Below are 22357 nucleotides of genomic sequence, written 5' to 3'. Positions count from 1 at the left end.
TAAGTTAAGCAAAGCTACGCTTAATGGAATAAAATAGACTCAGCTACCTCAGCAGCAAAGCTTCTCAGACTCATCCTAACATGAATAACTGGCTTATTCACTTCCAAGTGGAACGAACTCAACAATCCATCACAGTTAACTGTGGTCACAGCTCCATGGAACTTCAGCCAGTGCTGAGAGCTCACTGAGGGGCAGTTAATAGTCCCTGATCTGTAATCAACCTTTGTTACATTTGTTCCTAATCACAGGATACAGTTTTATCTTAATGAACTGTTTTCTTATCGCATTACAGTTGGTCATTTCAGCATGCCTAATGGCCCATTCAGTAGGTTAAATGACAATTAAGGTTTTGGTGTAGGGGGGTTAACATTTTCCCCCTTCCCCATACAGAGTGAGATTTGAAGGGCAGAGTCACGGAAGGTCAAAGCCAAACATACCTATTGCAGTCGACATGGAGTAGGAGGTGAGAGGCGCTCACAGACAGCGCGACCTTGTGCCACTGTCCATCGGCCATGCGGTAGGGAAGGGCCTCAGTCCTGGGCTTGCCGCCATGGATGTAATGATAGCGTATCTCTTCTCTTGGGCCACTGCTCTCCAGTTCAAAATAGCTGCATGTAAAGGAACAAAGACTTTAGTCTTGGGCATCATGGTGTTCATTAGCCCCACATCCTCATTATTAGGTTTCTTAGAAACTAAAATTACCTAAACACAGCACACAAAGCCATGACCTGAACTCAAGTGTGTGGTATAGAGCCCACCCCACCTATGGTCTGAAAGCCCTTCTAAAAACACCTTGAGCTTCTGACATGGAGATCAATTTGATCCACGATGAGGGAAAACCCACTAGCTAATTAGCTTGGAGTTGTGCTTCCTAAATACTTAAAAGTACAGTTCAGTGCCCTCTCTCTATTGACTGGAGGGCTTTATTGATATTTATTTTTAGAACTGCCATTTAAACTTTTTCCAGAATTAATGAGAAATGGGTTGGGCATCTGGGATTAAAGTCAATACAAGAGTAAAGAGATAAGTCTGTTTCTGTCCTTCCCATCGAGGGTGGGGTGGATGCTTTCACCAGATAGGTGACCATCAGATGATGGGACAGGGAGTGACTAAAGCCTCTCACACCTGAGTCAACATTTACAATTATCACAGTGTAAAGTACATAACTGGAGTTCTTTCTGCCAAGGATGTCCTCATGTTTTTCAGCCACCATTGTGGTCCAAAGTGCTAGGGCTGGGACTTCCATGGGTTCCTGGGGATTTGTCTCCTATAACTTCCAGAAGTTATCATCACTGTCATTGGCATGTGCCTGACCTCACTGCCAACTGTGCATTAGCTTGTTACGTGCATGTTGTAATTTGCCTCCCATCATAGCCTAAAGCACTTGCACTGCCATTCCCTCTTAAAGGCTGAAGAACTGAGATTATGACTGTAGTATAGAGTGCTTGCCTGCCATGTGTGAAGCCGTGGGTTCATCCCCCAGCACTGCACAAGCCAGATGTTGCTGTACACAACATGTAATTCTATCACTAGAGGATCAGAAAGTCTCCTGGTCATTCTTGAAAATATATATAGTGAGTTTGAGGCTAGCCTGGGCTACATGAGATCTATTAGAAAAGAAGAGATTGAAAAGAAGAGGAGAGGAGAGGGAAGAAGAGGGGAGGAGAGAAGAGGAGAGGAGAAAGAAAAGGAAGGGAGAGAAAGGGAGGGGAGGAAAGGGGAGGAGAAGGAAGCAGTAAAGAAAAAAGTGTGTGGAGAAAAACTGAGATTTAAGGATTATAAACATACCCTTGTACATTTTAAAGGCAGGTCATTGGCATTTTTTAGCCACCTGAAAATGCTCTTAAGTAGTACTGGGCATAAACTCAGCTAGCACTCGCCTCCAGAAATGCATGCAGCTCTAGAGACATTCATCTAGACAGGGTGGCAGTGTGATCCTTGTAGCTGGAAGGAGCTACAGTTTTCCTATAATCCACTGAGCTGAGATAACCCAAGCTTGACTATATTAAATCTGAAATGCAAATTTCATCACTGATGAGGTCTAGATGGAGCTATGATGAAAATCAGACTCTTTGGCCATGACCCAAACCATGTCAGAGAACAAATGAGCACTTCCTGCTCATCTCACGAAGACCATTCCCATGGGAAGCACAGACTGAAGACCACCTCGCAACTACCTCGTCTCCAGCAGCACAAGGGATCATCCCCAAGAGATTATCCCTACCACAGAAACCAGATTCTATGCCCAGGGTCATGCTAACTAGGTATAATTAGTATAGTATATATTTTCAAAAAGAAGATATTCCTTAATATTTGGGTTTTTTTTTTAAGTTCTTCAAAGCTTCAAACATGTTCTAGAAGAATAAAACTGAAGAACCTAATTCAAGACACTGGGTAATCCGTCATTCATCCACTCGTTAACTCAATGTGTCTTTAGTGAGCACAGAGGGAGGAGATAAACATGATCTGAAGTATAGATCCCTCCATCAAGATGTTCTGAGACTAGTAAAGAGTGCGCTGAAACATGTTCCTTGCCATCATAAACTAGAAGTGTCCAAGGAGGAGGCGAGGGAAGCTGTCATGCTACAAGCAAACACTTCATCCTGGGAATCTGCCAAGTACATTTTTATTAAGACTTTGCAGTGAGATCTCATATGGTCAGACACAGAGCATGCCTAATCCCCAGGAGGACAGAGCTCTGGCTTAGAAAAGCACCTCACCAAGGTCCGCACATCATGTGAAATCTCTCAATTATTTTGACCAATAAGAGACTCCTGGGAAAAGGGACCTGACCTTGAAAGGACTTCAGTCAATGACAATTGGAAATGTTCATCAAGATGGCTGATAGGATCATTAAGATGGGGGGTTAGTGCATTTAACCAGATTCAATCACTGTTCCTGGGGTTACAGCCTCATTGAGCAAGTGCTAAATGTGTTATAAATAGATCGTTTAAAGATCTCTTTACAAAGCACCAGAGTAAGTGATTGCCTTGTGGTAATCACAAATATGTAGCTATGAGAAAAGAACCCTGCTCTGGTGCCTCACAGTGACCACTTGTACCTTGGAGTCTTTTCTCACAGCCCCAGACATTCTTCACTCACAGGCAATGCACTTCAAACTACTTGAATACAATCCAAGATGGCGTGTACTTGCAGAGTTACGTTAGGTAACTGCTGATGTGTCCCAGGGATGACAGAACCACTGGACAGCTAAGGGGCACCTGGGTCAAACCTAGGTGAAAGTTTAGACTGAAGGAAACACAGCAGTATGTCCAGGCAGTAACTCTCCACTGACAGGGACATGTGGCATAGTCCTGACAGCAGCCTGTCGGAGGCCGTCACCGATCTAAAGGCTGTGACATGAGAAATGCACGCCATAATCTGTACTAGAGTGCTCCCAAAGGGCTCATGTGTTGAAGGACTTGTTCTTGGAGCTAACTCAGGGCTATGGCCAAGTCAATGTATCAATCTGTTGATGGGTTTATAATGTGTGCCATTATTGGAGTCTCCTTCTCTCTGTCTCTCTGGGTCTCTCCTGGTGTGTATGCACATGTATGCATGTGTGTGTACATGTATGTATCTTTCTCTCAATCTCTCTCTCTCTCTCTCTCTCTCTCTCTCTCTCTTTCTCTCTGCTCTGCCTCCATACCTCTCGTTGTCTGTGTGTATTTCTGCATTTCTTTCTGTTTTTCTCACTGGCTTTTTCCTCTGTATCTTTATCTCTATGTGTCTATCTCTCTCCCTCTTTGTATATCTCTTTTGCTCCAATAACTCTAAGCCTGTCCATATCTCTCTGCTTCTCTCATTCTTCCCCCTTTCCATGCCACCATAAGCAGCCAGACCCCATCATCACCTGATTCTGCTGCCTAAATATGGGCCACAGCAAAGGAGTCAGCTAACGTGGATTGAAACTTCTCAAATTTTGAGCCCAAACAAACCCTTTTTGTATTATTTGGCCACAGTGATGAGCCAGTGGACTGGTACATGTCCCAGCGGTATCAGATCACAGCCCTCCCCACCCCAAGGCCTACTGAGTCAGACTTTGCATTTCAGTAGGACTCCCAGATGATTTCTGAGCACCTGGAAGGTTAAGATTCTGGGCAGTGGAGAGCACTGCATATACTTCCTGACCAGCTGCTTGCCACAAGGGGGCTCACCACAAAGGTGGTGGATGTCAGGAGTTCCACTGTGGGTGGGGACTAGCAGCCATTTGCTGCTGTGGGAGCAGAAGGGTGGTGGAAGCTAGCATGAGGAGCTTCTCATGAACAGTCCAGACCTGTGAGCCCTTACTCATGCAGAAGAGCTTCCTGAGAGGCTAGGAAGGACAAGAGCTCTGTAGTAACATCTCACCAAGGAGATGCACTTCCCTAGCCTTGGACCTCAACCTGTGGTGCTGTTCCAAGGAACACCACTCTCTGAATGGCCTTTTCACCTTATAGATATTTGCAAACAGTGATGATATACCCTCCTACAGTTGTTTTACTTTTCTTCTTCAGGACAAGTATTCTCTGTACATTTCTGTCTCCTACCTAGACTATTCCCCTTTCTAGAAAATGATTCTTCTTAATTCTTCTTTCTAGACACACCATCAGGTTGGTCCTGATGCTTCAGGCATGGCCAAATGAATCCACTTGGCACATCATCAATATAGAAACAGGAATAAGGTTCCCAGTGCAGATGTCTTCAAATGCACAGGGTAGTGACATTCTCCTCGCCTTGCTCTGGGCTATATGTGGCCATGATTGTGTTCTGTTTACACTGACTTTCTCATCAACTAACAGCCTGAGCCCCTTCACCCAAAACTCTGTATGCAAATTCTTCCCAGTCTGTATTTCCATAGATGAATTTTAAAATATTTTGCTTAAATGCTAGGCTTCATCTGCATAATTCCCCAAGGCCCACCCTACAGTATTAGACACAACCAGTTCTCCGTGAAAGGAAGTTTAATTTCATAGAACCATATGAATTTCATGCTGTTTGAAAATAAAATTCAAGAAGAATAATTCTAAATAGTACATAGATTGATCAAGGCCACACAGACATTTTTATTGAAATGTTTATAATTTTCTCCAAATTATATCCCATTTTGAGATTTTTTTTAATCAATCATTTGTAATGGTTTAGCTTCACTATCATCTTGACTATATTTAGAACCACCATAAAATGCACCTCTTAGAGTGTCTGTAACAGTCAATCTAAAGACATATACTCAAGAAGGTGGAGACATTCCACTCTGAATATAAGTAGCATCACTTCATGGCCTGGGGTTCTGGTCTCTTGTCTTTCTGCTTCCCGACTGCAGGTTCAATAGGTCCAGCTGCCTCAACAGCCTAGAGACAATGTGTAGCCACACCTTCCCTGTCATGAAGGGCTATATCCTCCACCTGTGAGCCTGTCTGTCTTCCTTAAGTTGTCTCTGACAGGCATTTTGCCACAGCAGCAACAACAAAAGTAATTAAAGCTTGGCTTACTGGTGCATGCCTTTAATTCCTGCAGTTAAGAGGCAGAGACAGGATCTTCAGCTCCAGATAGCCGGCCACCTTCCTGGTGAGAGCACGGGGGTCTGCCAGGCCTGAGAGGTTTGTGGCACAGGCGCCGGCGGGAGCCTTCTTGGCTCCGGGACTCCGCGGAGGGCAGGCTGCACGGGTGACCGTGTGGAATACAGAGTGCCAGCTGTTTCTGGGACTGGCGAGAGTCGCAGAGCTTCTGGGCGGCACCATCTTCAGCTCCAGACAGCCGGCCACTTCCTGGTGAGAGCACGGGGGTCTGCTCGGCCTGAGAGGTTTGTGGCACAGGCGCCGGCGGGAACCTTCTTGGCTCCGGGACTCCGCGGAGGGCAGGCTGCACGGGTGACCGTGTGGAATACAGAGTGCCAGCCGTTTCTGGGATGGGCGAGAGTCGCAGAGCTTCTGGGCGGCGCCATCTTCAACTCCAGACAACCAGCCACCTTCCCGGCAAGAGCCACAGAGCTTCTGAGGCAGCGCCATCCTCAGCTCCAGACGGCCGGCCTCCTTCCGGACAAGAGCCACAGAGCTTCTCAGGCGGCGACATCTTCGACTCCAGACAACTGGCCACCTTCCTGGCCAAAGCAACACAGCTTCTGGGAAAGATCCTGTTTTGGGCCTTCACCTTCAGCCAGGAGGAGGTCCAAACACCAGATAACTGTACACCTTCCCTGAAAGAGGAGAGCTTGCCTACAGAGACTGCTCTGACCACTGAAACTCAGAGAAGAGAGCTTGTCTCCCACGCCTGCTGATAGAGGGTAACAAAATCAACAGAGGAACAATCTCTTAACAAAGATAACTATAACAACTAACTCCAGAGATTGCCAGATGGCGAAAGGTAAACGTAAGAATCCTACTAACAGAAGCCAGGACCACTCACCATCATCAGAACCCAGAACGCCCACTTCGCCCAATCCAGGACACCCTAACACACCTGAAAAGGTAGACCTGGATTTAAAAGCATATCTCATGATGATGGTAGAGGACATAAAGAAGGAATTCAATAACTCACTTAAAGAAATACAGGAGAACACTGCTAAAGAGTTACAAGTCCTTAAAGAAAAACAGGAAAACACTGCTAAAGAGTTACAAGTCCTTAAAGAAAAACAGGAAAACACAACCAAACAGGTAGAAGTCCTTATAGAAAAACAGGAAAACACATCCAAACAGGTGATGGAAATGAACAAAACCATACTAGACCTAAAAAGGGAAGTAGACACAATAAAGAAAACCCAAAGTGAGGCGACGCTGGAGATAGAAACCCTAGGAAAGAAATCTGGAACCATAGATGCCAGCATCAGCAACAGAATACAAGAGATGGAAGAGAGAATCTCAGGTGCAGAAGACTCCATAGAGAACATCGGCACAACAATCAAAGAAAATGGAAAATGCAAAAAGATCCTAACTCAAAACATCCAGGAAATCCAGGACACAATGAGAAGACCAAACCTACGGATAATAGGAGTGGATGAGAATGAAGATTTTCAACTAAAAGGACCAGCAAACATCTTCAACAAAATAATTGAAGAAAACTTCCCAAACATAAAGAAAGAGATGCCCATGATCATACAAGAAGCCTACAGAACTCCAAATAGACTGGACCAGAAAAGAAATTCCTCCCGACACATAATAATCAGAACACCAAATGCACTAAATAAAGATAGAATACTAAAAGCAGTAAGGGAAAAAGGTCAAGTAACATATAAAGGCAAGCCTATCAGAATTACACCAGATTTTTCACCAGAGACTATGAAAGCCAGAAGAGCCTGGACAGATGTTATACAGACACTAAGAGAACACAAATGCCAGCCCAGGCTACTATACCCAGCCAAACTCTCAATTACCATAGATGGAGAAACCAAAGTATTCCACGACAAAACTAAATTCACCCATTATCTCTCCACGAATCCAGCCCTTCAAAGGATAATAACAGAAAAAAACCAATACAAGGACGGGAACCACGCCCTAGAAAAAACAAGAAGATAATCCCTCAACAAACCTAAAAGAAGACAGCCACAAGAACAGAATGCCAACTTTAACAACAAAAATAACAGGAAGCAACAATTACCTTTCCTTAATATCTCTTAATATCAATGGACTCAATTCCCCAATAAAAAGACATAGACTAACAGACTGGCTACACAAACAGGACCCAACATTCTGCTGCTTACAGGAAACCCATCTCAGGGAAAAAGACAGACACTACCTCAGAGTGAAAGGCTGGAAAACAATTTTCCAAGCAAATGGTCTGAAGAAACAAGCTGGAGTAGCCATTCTAATATCGGATAAAATCGACTTCCAACCCAAAGTTATCAAAAAAGACAAGGAGGGACACTTCATACTCATCAAAGGTAAAATCCTCCAAGAGGAACTCTCAATTCTGAATATCTACGCTCCAAATGCAAGGGCAGCCACATTCATTAAAGACACTTTAGTAAAGCTCAAAGCACACATTGCACCTCACACAATAATAGTGGGAGACCTCAACACACCACTTTCATCAATGGACAGATCGTGGAAACAGAAACTAAACAGGGACACAGTGAAACTAACAGAAGTTATGAAACAAATGGACCTAACAGATATCTACAGAACATTTTATCCTAAAACAAAAGGATATACCTTCTTCTCAGCACCTCACGGGACCTTCTCCAAAATTGACCATATAATTGGTCACAAAATAGGCCTCAACAGATACAAAAATATTGAAATTGTCCCATGTATCCTATCAGACCACCATGGCCTAAGACTGATCTTCAATAACAACATTAAGAATGGAAAGCCAACATTCACGTGGAAACTGAACAACACTCTTCTCAATGACACCTTGGTCAAGGAAGGAATAAAGAAAGAAATTAAAGACTTTTTAGAGTTTAATGAAAATGAAGCCACAATGTACCCAAACCATTGGGACACAATGAAAGCATTTCTAAGAGGGAAACTCATAGCTCTGAGTACCTCCAAGAAGAAACAGGAGAGAGCACATACTAGCAGCTTGACAACACATCTAAAAGCTCTAGAAAAAAAGGAAGCAAATTCACCCAAGAGGAGTAGACGGCAGGAAATAATCAAACTCAGGGGTGAAATTAACCAAGTGGAAACAAGAAGAACTATTCAAAGAATTAACCAAACGAGGAGTTGGTTCTTTGAGAAAATCAACAAGATAGATAAGCCCTTAGCTAGACTCACTAGAGGGCAAAGGGACAAAATCCTAATCAACAAAATCAGAAATGAAAAGGGAGACATAACAACAGATCCTGAAGAAATCCAAAACACCATCAGATCCTTCTACAAAAGCTTATACTCAACAAAACTGGAAAACCTGGACGAAATGGACAAATTTCTGGACAGATACCAGGTACCAAAGTTGAATCAGGATCAAGTTGACCTTCTAAACAGTCCCATATCCCCTAAAGAAATAGAAGCAGTTATTAATAGTCTCCCAGCCAAAAAAAGCCCAGGACCAGATGGGTTTAGTGCAGAGTTCTATCAGACCTTCAAAGAAGATCTAATTCCAGTTCTGCACAAACTATTTCACAAGATAGAAGTAGAAGGTACTCTACCCAACTCATTTTATGAAGCCACTATTACTCTGATACCTAAACCACAGAAAGATCCAACAAAGATAGAGAACTTCAGACCAATTTCTCTTATGAATATCGATGCAAAAATCCTTAATAAAATTCTCGCTAACCGAATCCAAGAACACATTAAAGAAATCATCCATCCTGACCAAGTAGGTTTTATTCCAGGGATGCAGGGATGGTTTAATATACGAAAATCCATCAATGTAATCCATTATATAAACAAACTCAAAGACAAAAACCACATGATCATCTCGTTAGATGCAGAAAAAGCATTTGACAAGATCCAACACCCATTCATGATAAAAGTTTTGGAAAGATCAGGAATTCAAGGCCCATACCTAAACATAATAAAAGCAATCTACAGCAAACCAGTAGCCAACATCAAAGTAAATGGAGAGAAGCTGGAAGCAATCCCACTAAAATCAGGGACTAGACAAGGTTGCCCACTTTCTCCCTACCTTTTCAACATAGTACTTGAAGTATTAGCCAGAGCAATTCGACCACAAAAGGAGATCAAGGGGATACAAATTGGAAAAGAGGAAGTCAAAATATCACTTTTTGCAGATGATATGATAGTATATATAAGTGACCCTAAAAATTCCACCAAAGAACTCCTAAACCTGATAAACAGCTTTGGTGAAGTAGCTGGATATAAAATTAACTCAAACAAGTCAATGGCCTTTCTCTACACAAAGAATAAACAGGCTGAGAAAGAAATTAGGGAAACAACACCCTTCTCAATAGTCACAAATAATATAAAATATCTCGGCGTGACTCTAACTAAGGAAGTAAAAGATCTGTATGATAAAAACTTCAAGTCTCTGAAGAAAGAAATTAAAGAAGATCTCAGAAGATGGAAAGATCTCCCATGCTCATGGATTGGCAGGATCAACATTGTAAAAATGGCTATCTTGCCAAAAGCAATCTACAGATTCAATGCAATCCCCATCAAAATTCCAACTCAATTCTTCAACGAATTAGAAGGAGCAATTTGCAAATTCATCTGGAATAACAAAAAACCTAGGATAGCAAAAACTCTTCTCAAGGATAAAAGAACCTCTGGTGGAATCACCATGCCTGACCTAAAGCTTTACTACAGGGCAATTGTGATAAAAACTGCATGGTACTGGTATAGAGACAGACAAGTAGACCAATGGAATAGAATTGAAGACCCAGAAATGAACCCACACACCTATGGTCACTTGATCTTCGACAAGGGAGCTAAAACCATCCAGTGGAAGAAAGACAGCATTTTCAACAATTGGTGCTGGCACAACTGGTTGTTATCATGTAGAAGAATGCGAATCGATCCATACTTATCTCCTTGTACTAAGGTCAAATCTAAGTGGATCAAGGAACTTCACATAAAACCAGAGACACTGAAACTTATAGAGGAGAAAGTGGGGAAAAGCCTTGAAGATATGGGTACAGGGGAAAAATTCCTGAACAGAACAGCAATGGCTTGCTCTGTAAGATCGAGAATTGACAAATGGGACCTAATGAAACTCCAAAGTTTCTGCAAGGCAAAAGACACTGTCAATAAGACAAAAAGACCACCAACAGATTGGGAAAGGATCTTTACCTATCCTAAATCAGATAGGGGACTAATATCCAACATATATAAAGAACTCAAGAAGGTGGACTTCAGAAAATCAAATAACCCCATTAAAAAATGGGGCTCAGAACTGAACAAAGAATTCTCACCCGAGGAATACCGAATGGCAGAGAAGCACCTGAAAAAATGCTCAACATCCTTAATCATCAGGGAAATGCAAATCAAAACAACCCTGAGATTCCACCTCACACCAGTCAGAATGGCTAAGATCAAAAATTCAGGTGACAGCAGATGCTGGCGTGGATGTGGAGAAAGAGGAACACTCCTCCATTGTTGGTGGGATTGCAGGCTTGTACAACCACTATGGAAATCAGTCTGGCGGTTCCTCAGAAAACTGGATATAGTACTACCGGAGGATCCAGCAATACCTCTCCTGGGCATATATCCAGAAGATGCCCCAACTGGTAAGAAGGACACATGCTCCACTATGTTCATAGCAGCCTTATTTATAATAGCCAGAAGCTGGAAGGAACCCAGATGCCCCTCAACAGAGGAATGGATACAGAAAATGTGGTACATCTACACAATGGAGTACTACTCAGCTATTAAAAAGAATGAATTTATGAAATTCCTAGCCAAATGGATGGACCTGGAGGGCATCATCCTGAGTGAGGTAACACATTCACAAAGGAACTCACACAATATGTACTCACTGATAAGTGGATATTAGCCCAAAACCTAGGATACCCAAGATATAAGATACAATTTCCTAAACACATGAAACTCAAGAAAAATGAAGACTGAAGTGTGAACACTATGCCCCTCCTTAGAAGTGGGAACAAAACACCCTTGGAAGGAGTTACAGAGACAAAGTTTGGAGCTGAGATAAAAGGATGGACCATGTAGACACTAGCATATCCGGGGATCCATCCCATAATCAGCTTCCAAATGCTGACACCATTGCATACACTAGCAAGATTATGCTGAAAGGACCCTGATATAGCTGTCTCTTGTCAGAGTATGCCTGGGCCTAGCAAACATAGAAGTGGATGCTCACAGTCGGCTATTGGATGGATCACATGGCCCCCAATGAAGGAGCTAGAGAAAGTACCAAAGAAGCTAAAGGGATCTGCAACCCTATAGGTGGAACAACATTATGAACTAACCAGTACCCCGGAGCTCTTGACTCTAGCTGCATATGCATCAAAAGATGGCCTAGTCGGCCATCACTGGAAAGAGAGGCCCATTGGACACGCAAACTTTATATGCCCCAGTACAGGGGAACGCCAGGGCCATAAAAGGGGAGTGGGTGGGTAGGGGAGAGGGGGTGGGTGGCTATGGGGGACTTTTGGTATAGCATTGCAAATGTAAATGAGCGAAATACCTAATAAAAAATGGAAAAAAAAAAAAAAGAGACGCAGTATATAGAAATGAAGCTAAACAAGTCAGAAAATCAATTTGCCTCCAAAAGCAAATATTTTCATAGATTATGAGGTATTTGAATAATAGTAATTGATATTACAGTTGTTTAATTGTAAGGGAGGTTTTCCTTACTGCCACATCCTCTATAAATACTACACACACACACACACACACACACACACACACACACACACTGTATATATAACATAAATGTATATAATACACACACATGTGTATGTATGTGTTCTTTTTATGGTTGAGTTTAGCAGTATACTGCTGTGTGCATTGTCAGTAAGTGAATAAACATTACGGGAAAAAAAAAAAAAAAGAGGCAGAGACAGGAGGATCTCAGTGAGTTTGAGGCCAACCTAGTCTACACACACAATTAAACCCTCTCTCAAGTTAAGAAAAAGAAAAAAGAAACTAGCTCAATATCAAAGACTTCAAAGGCAGGCATGTTCAAATGTTAAAGAGACCTCTGCTGGCAGGACATATAGAGAGAAAGTAAGGGGGACTTGTTTTAAGTGGCCAGTGTGTATTTTCTTATGAGGAATGATAAGTATCTCAGGAAGATGTCTTTTCTGGTGTTCTCCTCTATATGAGGTATGTACATTGCCTGGTGAAAAATCCACCAAAAAGAGCTTTGGTGCTGTGCTCTGTGCCTGCTCACACTCCAACAGCGGATTCTGTGGCTGGACAAATAACTGTATCCTGGGGATCAGAATAGGAGGTCAAGGCAAGATGACCTTAAAAGCAAGGTGCACCCCAGCCATATTTAACTCCAGCAAGATACTCAAGGCTAGCAGAATACTAAGGGCCTATAGCCACTAATCAACTTCCTGTATGAGGCCACCTCATATGTAGACAAATTCCCCTGAGTGAGGCATTCCTAAACCCTACCAAAAGCCCAAAGTATATAAAAAAGAAAATAGTTTCTCAGAATTGCCCCTGTAATTCCATTGTAAACCCTCAATAAAAGCTAACTCTAGCCAACAGTGTGTGCCTAGCCCACGCTACTTGCTGGAGGTTTGTCAGAGGACTCAGAAGCACTGGTAGATGGAGTGAGTCTGAAAATGACCATATGGATCAGAGATACCATTCATTACAGAAACTAATGCTGAGCTGGGACCTAAACACAATAAATGCACTCAGACATACTAAACAGACGTAGAAGTTTCGAGAGTAAAGCGAAACAGAAGAGTATGAATTAGAAGAGAAAGGCAGAAAACTGTGAGAAGCCAAGACACAGAGCTGGTACTACTACTCTGAGACAAGAAAGGAGGCAGAAGACACAATCCCCTCTTAGCCACAGAACAGGTGACAGGGAAGTTACATTTCCCAAGGGTGACCACAATATCCCTATATCACATGCCCATCTCATAAAGCGATCTTGACAACTCTCTCTCTCTCAGAATGAAAAGGACTCACATAGGACCTGGGGGACTTTGTATTGCTTGGTGACAAATTCAAGAGGTAAGTTTTGATCCCGTGTACCAGAATACTTGTGCTTGAAGCCCCCAGTCACCTGCTAAGAAACCTAAGAATCCTGAGGGCACCGTGCTTGGAGGAAGCCCAAGCCACACCAAGGAGGCATCAGCCAGATGCTCTTCTTGGCACAGAAACTGGGACATCAGCCAATAGCTGATATAAAGCAGCATGGAAGCTCCTCTAGATCACTTCCCCCACCACCTAATCCCCACAGCTGGAGCCACAAATGTCATGAAGCACCAAGAAGCCTTCTCCTTTGGGCTATGTCCAAATCCTTAACCCAGAGAACCCAGAAGCATTAAAAGTTTGGGAACCATTTTTCAGACATTAACAGAAATTGGAACACTCTAAGTGCAAGTATATGTATTTTTGACCTTTAAGCTTTGAAATTATAATTTAGGTATGTCTTTTCAAAATGCCTGGGATCTCTGGCCAGATAATCAAGTCTCAAAGTGAGAATTCTCTGCACAGATTTATAGCTGCGCACATTCTTCTAACTTATAAAAGTAAGATGGACAGTCTGTTTTCAGTGTAGAGACAAACCACTAATTGTTGTGGGTTAGTTATTAAATCCATTTATTGTAGTATTTTAGTAGAGTGTGCTCTTCTCTGTAAAAGAGCATGTCAGCAAACAATGACAGCCTTAGAAAAAGAAAATTTCTGTCATGATCGACACCATGGAAAGAAATAGTGAACATCATACAAGTGAAATACAGAAAATACAGAAAGACAGGCACTGCTTGATCACACATAGCAGAAAGTAAAACGGTGTTTGTGGAGGCTGCACATTGACTGAAGTGGGGATGTGAGGGGAAACAAGAATACTCTTTAGTTTTCTTGCACCTCAAGATGATTTACTAATGATAAATAATATGTGCTTCAAAATTGTTTTAAATGTTGCTCAACTGTTTTCACCTAAAACACATTAGGTTTTTGAGGCAATGAGAACAGTACCGGTAAACTCAACTAACCATTCTGTACTATATTCACAAAGCAGAACATCACCTTGTACCCCCCCCCATAATTTAAACAATGATAGGTTATCAGTTAAAATAATAAATTATTGAAAAGTATAGTATTAATATATCACGGTATTGGGTATTTTTAATACATGCTTGTCAGAAGATATGAAATAAGTATATAATGAATTCTTGGCTATTTCTCTTCTATCACTTTTTTCAAGACCCAGCAGCTTGGTTTCCAGCTTCATGTTTGCTAGAATGAGGGGCCACCTTGGTAGCCTCTTCAAAAGTGAGATGTGTTCCCTGGATTCAGTCCCAAATGCCTTCCCAGTCTTCAAGATATTGTCTGAGTTCAAGGAAAGGATGTGTCCTCCTTGATAAACTTCTAGTGCGTCCACTTCCTCCAAGTACAGCAATGTGCTGTAGAAGGGGATTCAACATCAGAAAACAGTGCAGCAGCAGGGCAGCCTCAGAGCCGAGCCCTTCCCCCTCTGGGCTCACGTGCTTCCCTCTGTCTGTGTCTTCACTCAGCAGGAAAGTAAACATTCACTCCACAGTCTGCTTTGGACAAAATAACACCAGTCTGTAAGCCACCTTACAAGGCATCCAACAGTGCTTAAGACTTCTTATCTCTTTCTATGACCATGGAAACAAGCAGCTTCCCAGAGGTACAACTAGGAATGTACACACCCCTTACTATAGAAGGAGAGTTTGTGTGTTTTTCCCTTCTTGTTTAGCTATGACCTGGTGATTTTATTTGTTTTGTAAAGTTACATATTAGTTTTGTGCTCAGTGTGCTTAGCAAACAGCTAGCAGAAGATTAACAGTGACAATGACATAGCATCTGTTACAGAGAACAAAGCACTCGCTGCCACATGAAACGCAAAGTGAGCTCTCTATATCGATTCGAAATGGTTTTATAACCAGACGTTACAATCCATGTGGAATTAACCTGGCTGTCCCTACTAAAGAGAAGGCTGACTTGTGCCTTCTCCAACATGAAGACCCAGAGAAGACTGAATGTTAGGAAGGTAATACAGAACAAACGTTTGCATAAAGAAATCTAAAACGAAAGCAACCAACGAGATCATCTACGGTGATTGTGGAAGGAGACTTGGTTTTCTTTCTAATGGTCAAAGTTTGCCAAGAAAACCAATTTTAAAGTGTTTATGAAGTGACCAAATCTGGAGCAGAGAGCTTACAGTCTCACTGTTTTATTTTACATTAAGCTGAGGTATAGCTCTGAACCTCCTGAACTCAAGATCAAAATGCATGTAATTTAAGACATGAGCATAAAAAGAAAAATTGAGATCACTGTTTGCATTACTGAAATTGTCATAAAACCCACCTTCTCTATTTCACTTACTGAAGACTTGATGAGAAGGTAAGCCAGTGAGATGGCCTAACAGGCCCAAAGCCCTCACTGAGCAACCCTGACAATGTGTTCACCCTCAGACCCTACTGTGGAGGTGAGAATCAACCCACCCTTGCAAGCTGTCCTCTGACCTTCATGCATGCACTGTGACACATGTGTGCCTTAATACACACACATGCATCATACATACAAACATGTCATATATACACACATAATACACACACACATGCATCATATACACATACATGCACAAACATATGCCTACATCTCCTACACACGCATGATGATGGTTAGAAAATCTGTAAGGTTTTTAAACAGAAGGATATTATTATCCTCGGATGATACCTTTTGGTTATTTTCATGGTTTAGAAAAATGAAATTTGCAGGTAGATTGATGTAACAAATATGGCATGCATTCACTTATATGTGGAGGTTAACTTTTAAGTCATTGATAAGCAAGCTACAATCCACATAACCACAGAGGTTAGGTAGAGAGTAAGGGTCTGGGAGGAGAGATCTTCCCAGGAAGAGGAAATAGAATAGTTAAGGTTAGATGCATTTGAGGAAGTGATCTTGGAATGGGAGGAGCAAACAGAGGTTGGGGGAAGCGAGCAAGGGAGGGATACAGAAAAGAACAGATAAAAGTAAGATAAGCACGACGTAGATGTGAGTCTGTGTGCAGCACACCAGCTCCCTTTATTATTGACATCTTACATAATCAATGAACCAATAGAAATACACTATTACTACATTTTATACTGTCTTGATATTTCCGTAGTTTTTTAATTTATTTCTATTCATTCTTTAAGAATTTTATTCAGCAGCTGACTGAGACAGATGCAAATACTTACACCCAGCCACTGGACTGAAGTCGGGGACTCCTGTGGTTGAATTTAGGGGAAGGATTAAAAGCTGACGAGGAGGGTGACCCCATAGGAAGACCAGCAGTCTCAACTAACCCAGTCCCCAGGGATCTTCAAGAGACTGAGTCACCAACCAGGCAGCATACACAAGCTGGTCCGAGGCCCCCGGAACATATATAGCAGAGGACTGCCTGGTCTGACCCCAGTGGGGGAAGACAAGCCTAATCCTCAAGAGAATTGAGGGAGGCTTCAGGGAAAGGGAAGGCCTGGTGGGAGGAGCACCCTCCCAGAGGCAAGAAATGAGTAATGGGATGAGGAACTGTGGGATGAGGGACTGTGAGGATAAACTGCTGCACAGTAAATAAATAATTTAATAAAAATAAAGAATTTTATTTAGTGTTATTTTGATCATGTTTACACCCACCCAATTCCTCAAAGATCCTCACCTGATTCTCTAACCACACAACTTTGTGTCCTCTCTTTCAGTTTTTAAAATTATAAAGTAAATTTTTTTTTCTGCTCAAATACTCTTGGATGTAAGGCCATCTTCTGGAGTGTCAACCTACCAGGGGTCACACTATTGAAAATGACTCTGCCTCTCCCAGCAGCTGTCAATTGCCAAACAGTTCTCAGCTAGAGGTGGGACTGAATGTCCACCTCCTGTCCCCGTGTCTGGCTTGAGTTTACACAGGTCTTATGCCTGCTGTCACAACTGATGTGAGTTGATATGTGTGGCGGCTGCTGTGTCTGGAAGACATTGTTTCTTTGAGGTCACCCTCCATCCACAGCTGGCATAATCCCTCCTCATCCCCTTCCATAGGATTTCCTTGGTTCATTTGCTTGTTTGTTTGTTGTTTGTTTTTGCCTGGTATTCCCTTTCTGAAACCTAGAATTTTATCCAACATACCACATAGATTTAATCAGCCTGTCTCCTCAGACTCCAGGCTGTCTTCTTTTTTTTGTCACCCTGACAGGTTTGAGTAATATTCAGGTGGTTTTCTTCAATGTAGATTTCTGTGATGTCTGTCACAATTACTTATGAGTTGTGAAGTGAGAGGAGAAAGACAAGAGAGGTCAGGTACCATCCTCACCCAAGCTTATGAGGAGCAGATCTCATGTCACCATCCACAACCCAGCTTATTAGGAACACATGCCATGCCGCAGCATCCCTGCTGAGGCTGATCCTTGGGTCAACCTACAGGCTCGAGTAGTTCTTGCTGACCTTCTCCACCATGAAGTTCATCCTCCTGCTTCCATCCTGTGCTCCAGGGAAGAAACTTACCATCTGCAGCTCATCCCGGAGCAGAGGGGAGCTCTGTCCCAATTGCCTTGAGGGCTGGTTGTTTACATTAATTATTTCTAATTCTGCATGAGACCCTTGTATTCTACTTCTCTTATTTATTTATTCAAATGTGTTTAAAGCACCATGGACTTAGTTGTTGTCATTTTTGTGGATGACATTCTAAATTTTCATTCTTTTGGTGTCTCGACTGATCCATCTGCAGCCACTGTGTGTTTCCACTTCTTTCTTTTGAAACATTCCCATTATTATGAATTTTTACTATTTCTTTAAATGTTCTGGCATTTCCTTACTCCCTATTAGTAAATAAAGCTGAAGGTTAATTGTACACATTTCTGGGACTCAGTATTAAAACTTACTGAAGGGGTAGGAAATGCTTTGGTGCGTAAGAATACTTGTGCTAGAGACATGAGATCCTGAGTTCGAATCCCCAGAACCCATGTAAAAAGCTAGGCATGCTATGTGAGATGTGGAAATCTAAGCCAGGAAGGTTTGGAGAGCTCTCTGGACAGCCAGGCTAGTGGAAAATAGTGACCTCTGAGCGTGGAGAGATGGTTCAGTGGTTAAGTGTGCTTACTACTCTTGCAGAGGAGCTGGGTTCAATTCCCACCACTTACACGGTGGCTTACAACCATCTGTACCTCCAGTTCCAGGACATCTAGTGCCCTCTTCTGGCATCTGGAGACACCATATACACACATGGTGCACATAGACACAGGATACATGCAGACAAAATAGTCATTCACTGGGGTTGTTTGAATGAGAATGGTTTTTATAGGTTCTTATATTCTAATACTTGGTTGCCAGTTGGTGTAACTGTTTGGGAAGGATTGGGAGTGTGGATTAGCTGGAGGGGTGTGTCACCAGCGGTAAGCTTTGAAGTTTCAAAAGATTTGCACCATTCCCAGTATCCCCATCTCTGCTTTATGGTTGTGGGTCAAGGCACAAACTCTCAACATCCCTTCAGTCCTTATTGTTGACACTAACCCTTTGAAACCATGAGCCATAGTGCTTTCTGTTACAAGTTACCTTGATAGTGGTATAAAAATCAGCTTCCAAATGCTGACACCATTGCATACACTAGCAAGAGTTTGCTGAAAGGACCCTGATATAGCTGTCTCTTGTGAGACTAGGCCAGGGCCTAGCAAACACATAAGTGGATCCTCACAGTCAGCTATTGGATGGATCACAGGGCCCCCAATGGAGGAACTAGAGAAAGTATCCAAGGAGCTAAAGAGATCTGCAACCCTGTAGGTACAACAACATTATAAACTAACCAGTACCCCGGAGCTCTTGACTCTAGCTGCATATGCATCAAAAGATGACCTAGTCGGCCATCACAGGAAAGAGAGGCCCATTGGACTTGCAAACTTTATATGCCCCGGTACAGGGGAACGCCAGGGCCAAAAAGTGGGAATGGGTGGGTAGGGGAGTGGGAGGGAGGGTATGGGGGACTTTTGGGATAGCATTGGAAATGTAATTGAGGAAAATACGTAATAAAAAAAAACATTAAGAAAAAAAAGAAAAATACCTAAGACAGAAGTTGGTACCAATAGGTGTTGTGACAGATATGACCATGAGGGTTTTGGAGGAGAAATGTGGAATATTTGGGGACATTGGACTAGGAAATCAGTTCAACATTGTAAGCAGGACTTCACTTCTGATACCAACTTCTGTCTTAGTTACTTTTCTCCTTGTCTGATCTGATTTTTCACTTTCTTGTCAGTGTGTGTAGCAGAGCAGAGGTTTTGATCTTAACCTTACATCTTTCCTTGGTCATGTTCTCAAAATCGTACTTAAAGCATATCACTAAAACCAAGGCCTTACTCTCCCTGTGTTCTAGTTTTACCTTTTTGGTTTACCATACACATTGCATGGTCCTTCTGAGTTAACTTCTGTGAAAAGTGTGAAGTCTGTGTCAAGGTCCAGTTTTTGCATACGAATGGCCAATTTTCCTGCATCGTTTGCTTAAAAGACTATTCTTTTTCCCCAAGGTTCCCAATCTGAGAAAGCAAACATGAATACATTATCCATCTCACCTCTTTAACACTGATGGCAGCACATTACGCTCAATCTCCCATGCTCTTTTCACTTAATGTAAGGAGATCTTACTCACCTCTAGGGCCAATTCTTCATTCTTCTCTTTTCAGAGTAATACAAATTCTCCCACCCAAAGTTAAAATCAATTACTTTTTACAGCTCAAACCTAGATTACACCTCAATAAAGACCCACAGCTAAGAGAAGCTCACATAGAGTGAAAGCAAGATAGGAAATCATATGGGAAGGATGGCAAAGAATCACGGAAGAAGGATGGCACAAGGTGGTAATGTGCAGCAGGGAATGCCAAGACGAGCCTCTTCAAGGAATATAATGCCATATGATAAGGCAAAATTAAAACAGAAAAACAGACAGCACAGCCTGACCAACAGTGAGAGGGGGCAGGAATCCACTCTTAAGTGGAGATGCAAGAAATCTTTGAGGGTGGAAACAGGTGGGTGGAGAGAGATAGGGAAGATGCTTTGGGGCAGAAGAGAGAAAGCAAAGCACATAAGGGCAACCATGTCTGCAACCTAAGAGACCAGAGAGGCTGAACAGCGACACACAGCATCAAAGATGGCCACAGACAAAAATGTTGTAAAGTCACAGTTACAAACAGAAATGAATTCACATAATCAGTCCCTGATGTGTGACCCTGTTCCTCCCTGCCAGTGCCCAAGCTATTTCTGTCATGAGAAAAGCAAACAGATTTCACTCAAGAGTTTAATACACCCCCATAATGTCAGCAAACTTTGCTCCTCCCCTCAGGCCTTTTACAGATCAAATTCAAATCGAGCACTCTGTATGGACTCTAACTTGTCAAGCACTTTTGTTGTGTAATGTTCTTTGTTTTGTTTTGTTTTTTCATGAAAATGAATATCAAATTTGTATTTCCAATCTATGTTTATTTTCTGAGCTATATGCTTGGGCAGCCAAATGTCTAAGCAGTAATTCAACTTATATCCCTCAAGCTCAGTAAACAAACACATAATCTTATTATTGTCCCTCATAAGCCTGGCACCTTGGTAAGAGAATCTCCCCAAGATCAAATGCTAAAACCCAGAGGGCCAGCTCTAATGCCTTCTCTTCCTTGCAACCAATATGGAGAATATTTCCTACTCTACTGCTCTGTTCTAGGTGATTCCCTCATACCCATCACTCATCTCTCCTGTTGTTATTGTCCTCTCCTGGGACACCATCATTTCCAACTGGAAACTCTACAGCCTGGGCCACCATCATTTCCCACTGGAAACTCTACAGTCTCTTCTAAGATCTTGATAAAGCCATTCTCATCCTTTCCAACCCATTCAAAGGCCACAGTCATCTTCTCAAAATAAAAGTCCAGTCAAGAGACAGAAGCAGACAGAACTCTGTGAGCTTAAGGTCAGCTTTAAACTATCTATCGGTTCCAGACCAGCCTGGGCTATCCAAGAAGAGTGTCTCTCAAAACAATGACAACATTCAATTAAGTTACCAAACACTCTCCAGTTTAAAGCCCCATCATTGACTTCCCACTGCTGATTAACTTAGGTCTAGAGTTTCTAAACAAGGACTCAGGCATGCTGGAATCTATACATCTTCTCTCCAAACATTCCAGGCTCCCATCCATCCCAGTACACCTGACTCTACTCCCCAAAAATAGAGTTGGGTGTTCTTTTTGCTTTTTATTTGTTTTTAACTGTTTATTTGCTTTTAATTGTTTTTTTTACTTAGGTAGGATATAGAGTTCTTTGGCTGTATGACCGGAAGTGGCACAGCTGTAAACTCATTTTTCTTTATCCTTCCTGACCTTGCCTGTCAAGATATTGCAGACACTCTCTCCTCTCACCTCGGTCCTATGGCCATATGAGTAAACCCAACATTTAAATAATGATAGTAATTGCTGACATTTATTGAGCTCTTATAACATATCAATTATCATAAGTACTTCATATACCTCACTGAATTTCATGAAAGTTCATCTTTCTTACAAGTAGTGAGGGGGCCACTGGAACCTGTTTACCAAGGTAGCTGCTCTCAGTTTCCAGTACTGTGAAGCATTCACACCCTGGACAGAGGCAGAGGGACCAGGCTCTGGTTAATCCTTCAGTCTTCTTTCAGTTTCCTTCATTATCTCTGATTCCACTTCTAAAGGATCAATATTTTGTTGACTTCGAGATCCACGAAGGCATTGCCTGCTGCCACACATCACCCTGTCTGTGGAGCCTAGGATGTTGGAGAGACTTAGGGTAGACTTCTTGAATGAATGAATGAACGAATGAAC

General features: G+C 42.3%; 1 protein-coding gene across 1 annotated transcript in view; it reads right to left on the bottom strand.

Moving 5' to 3' along the window:
- Nell1 (NEL-like 1) overlaps positions 1-22357 on the bottom strand; it is an 887940-nt gene that overhangs the window by 742152 nt on the left and 123431 nt on the right. The window contains exon 4 of the mRNA NM_001037906.2: positions 438-608. Within this exon, the coding sequence (NP_001032995.1) occupies positions 438-608 (171 nt within the window). The remainder of the gene's footprint in view (positions 1-437; positions 609-22357) is intronic.

This window comes from Mus musculus, chromosome 7 (genome assembly GCF_000001635.26).
Source record: "Mus musculus strain C57BL/6J chromosome 7, GRCm38.p6 C57BL/6J".
Lineage (NCBI taxonomy): Eukaryota > Metazoa > Chordata > Mammalia > Rodentia > Muridae > Mus > Mus musculus.
The sequence above is the reverse complement of the archived record's forward strand: the minus strand, read 5'-3'. Positions and strand labels throughout refer to the sequence as shown.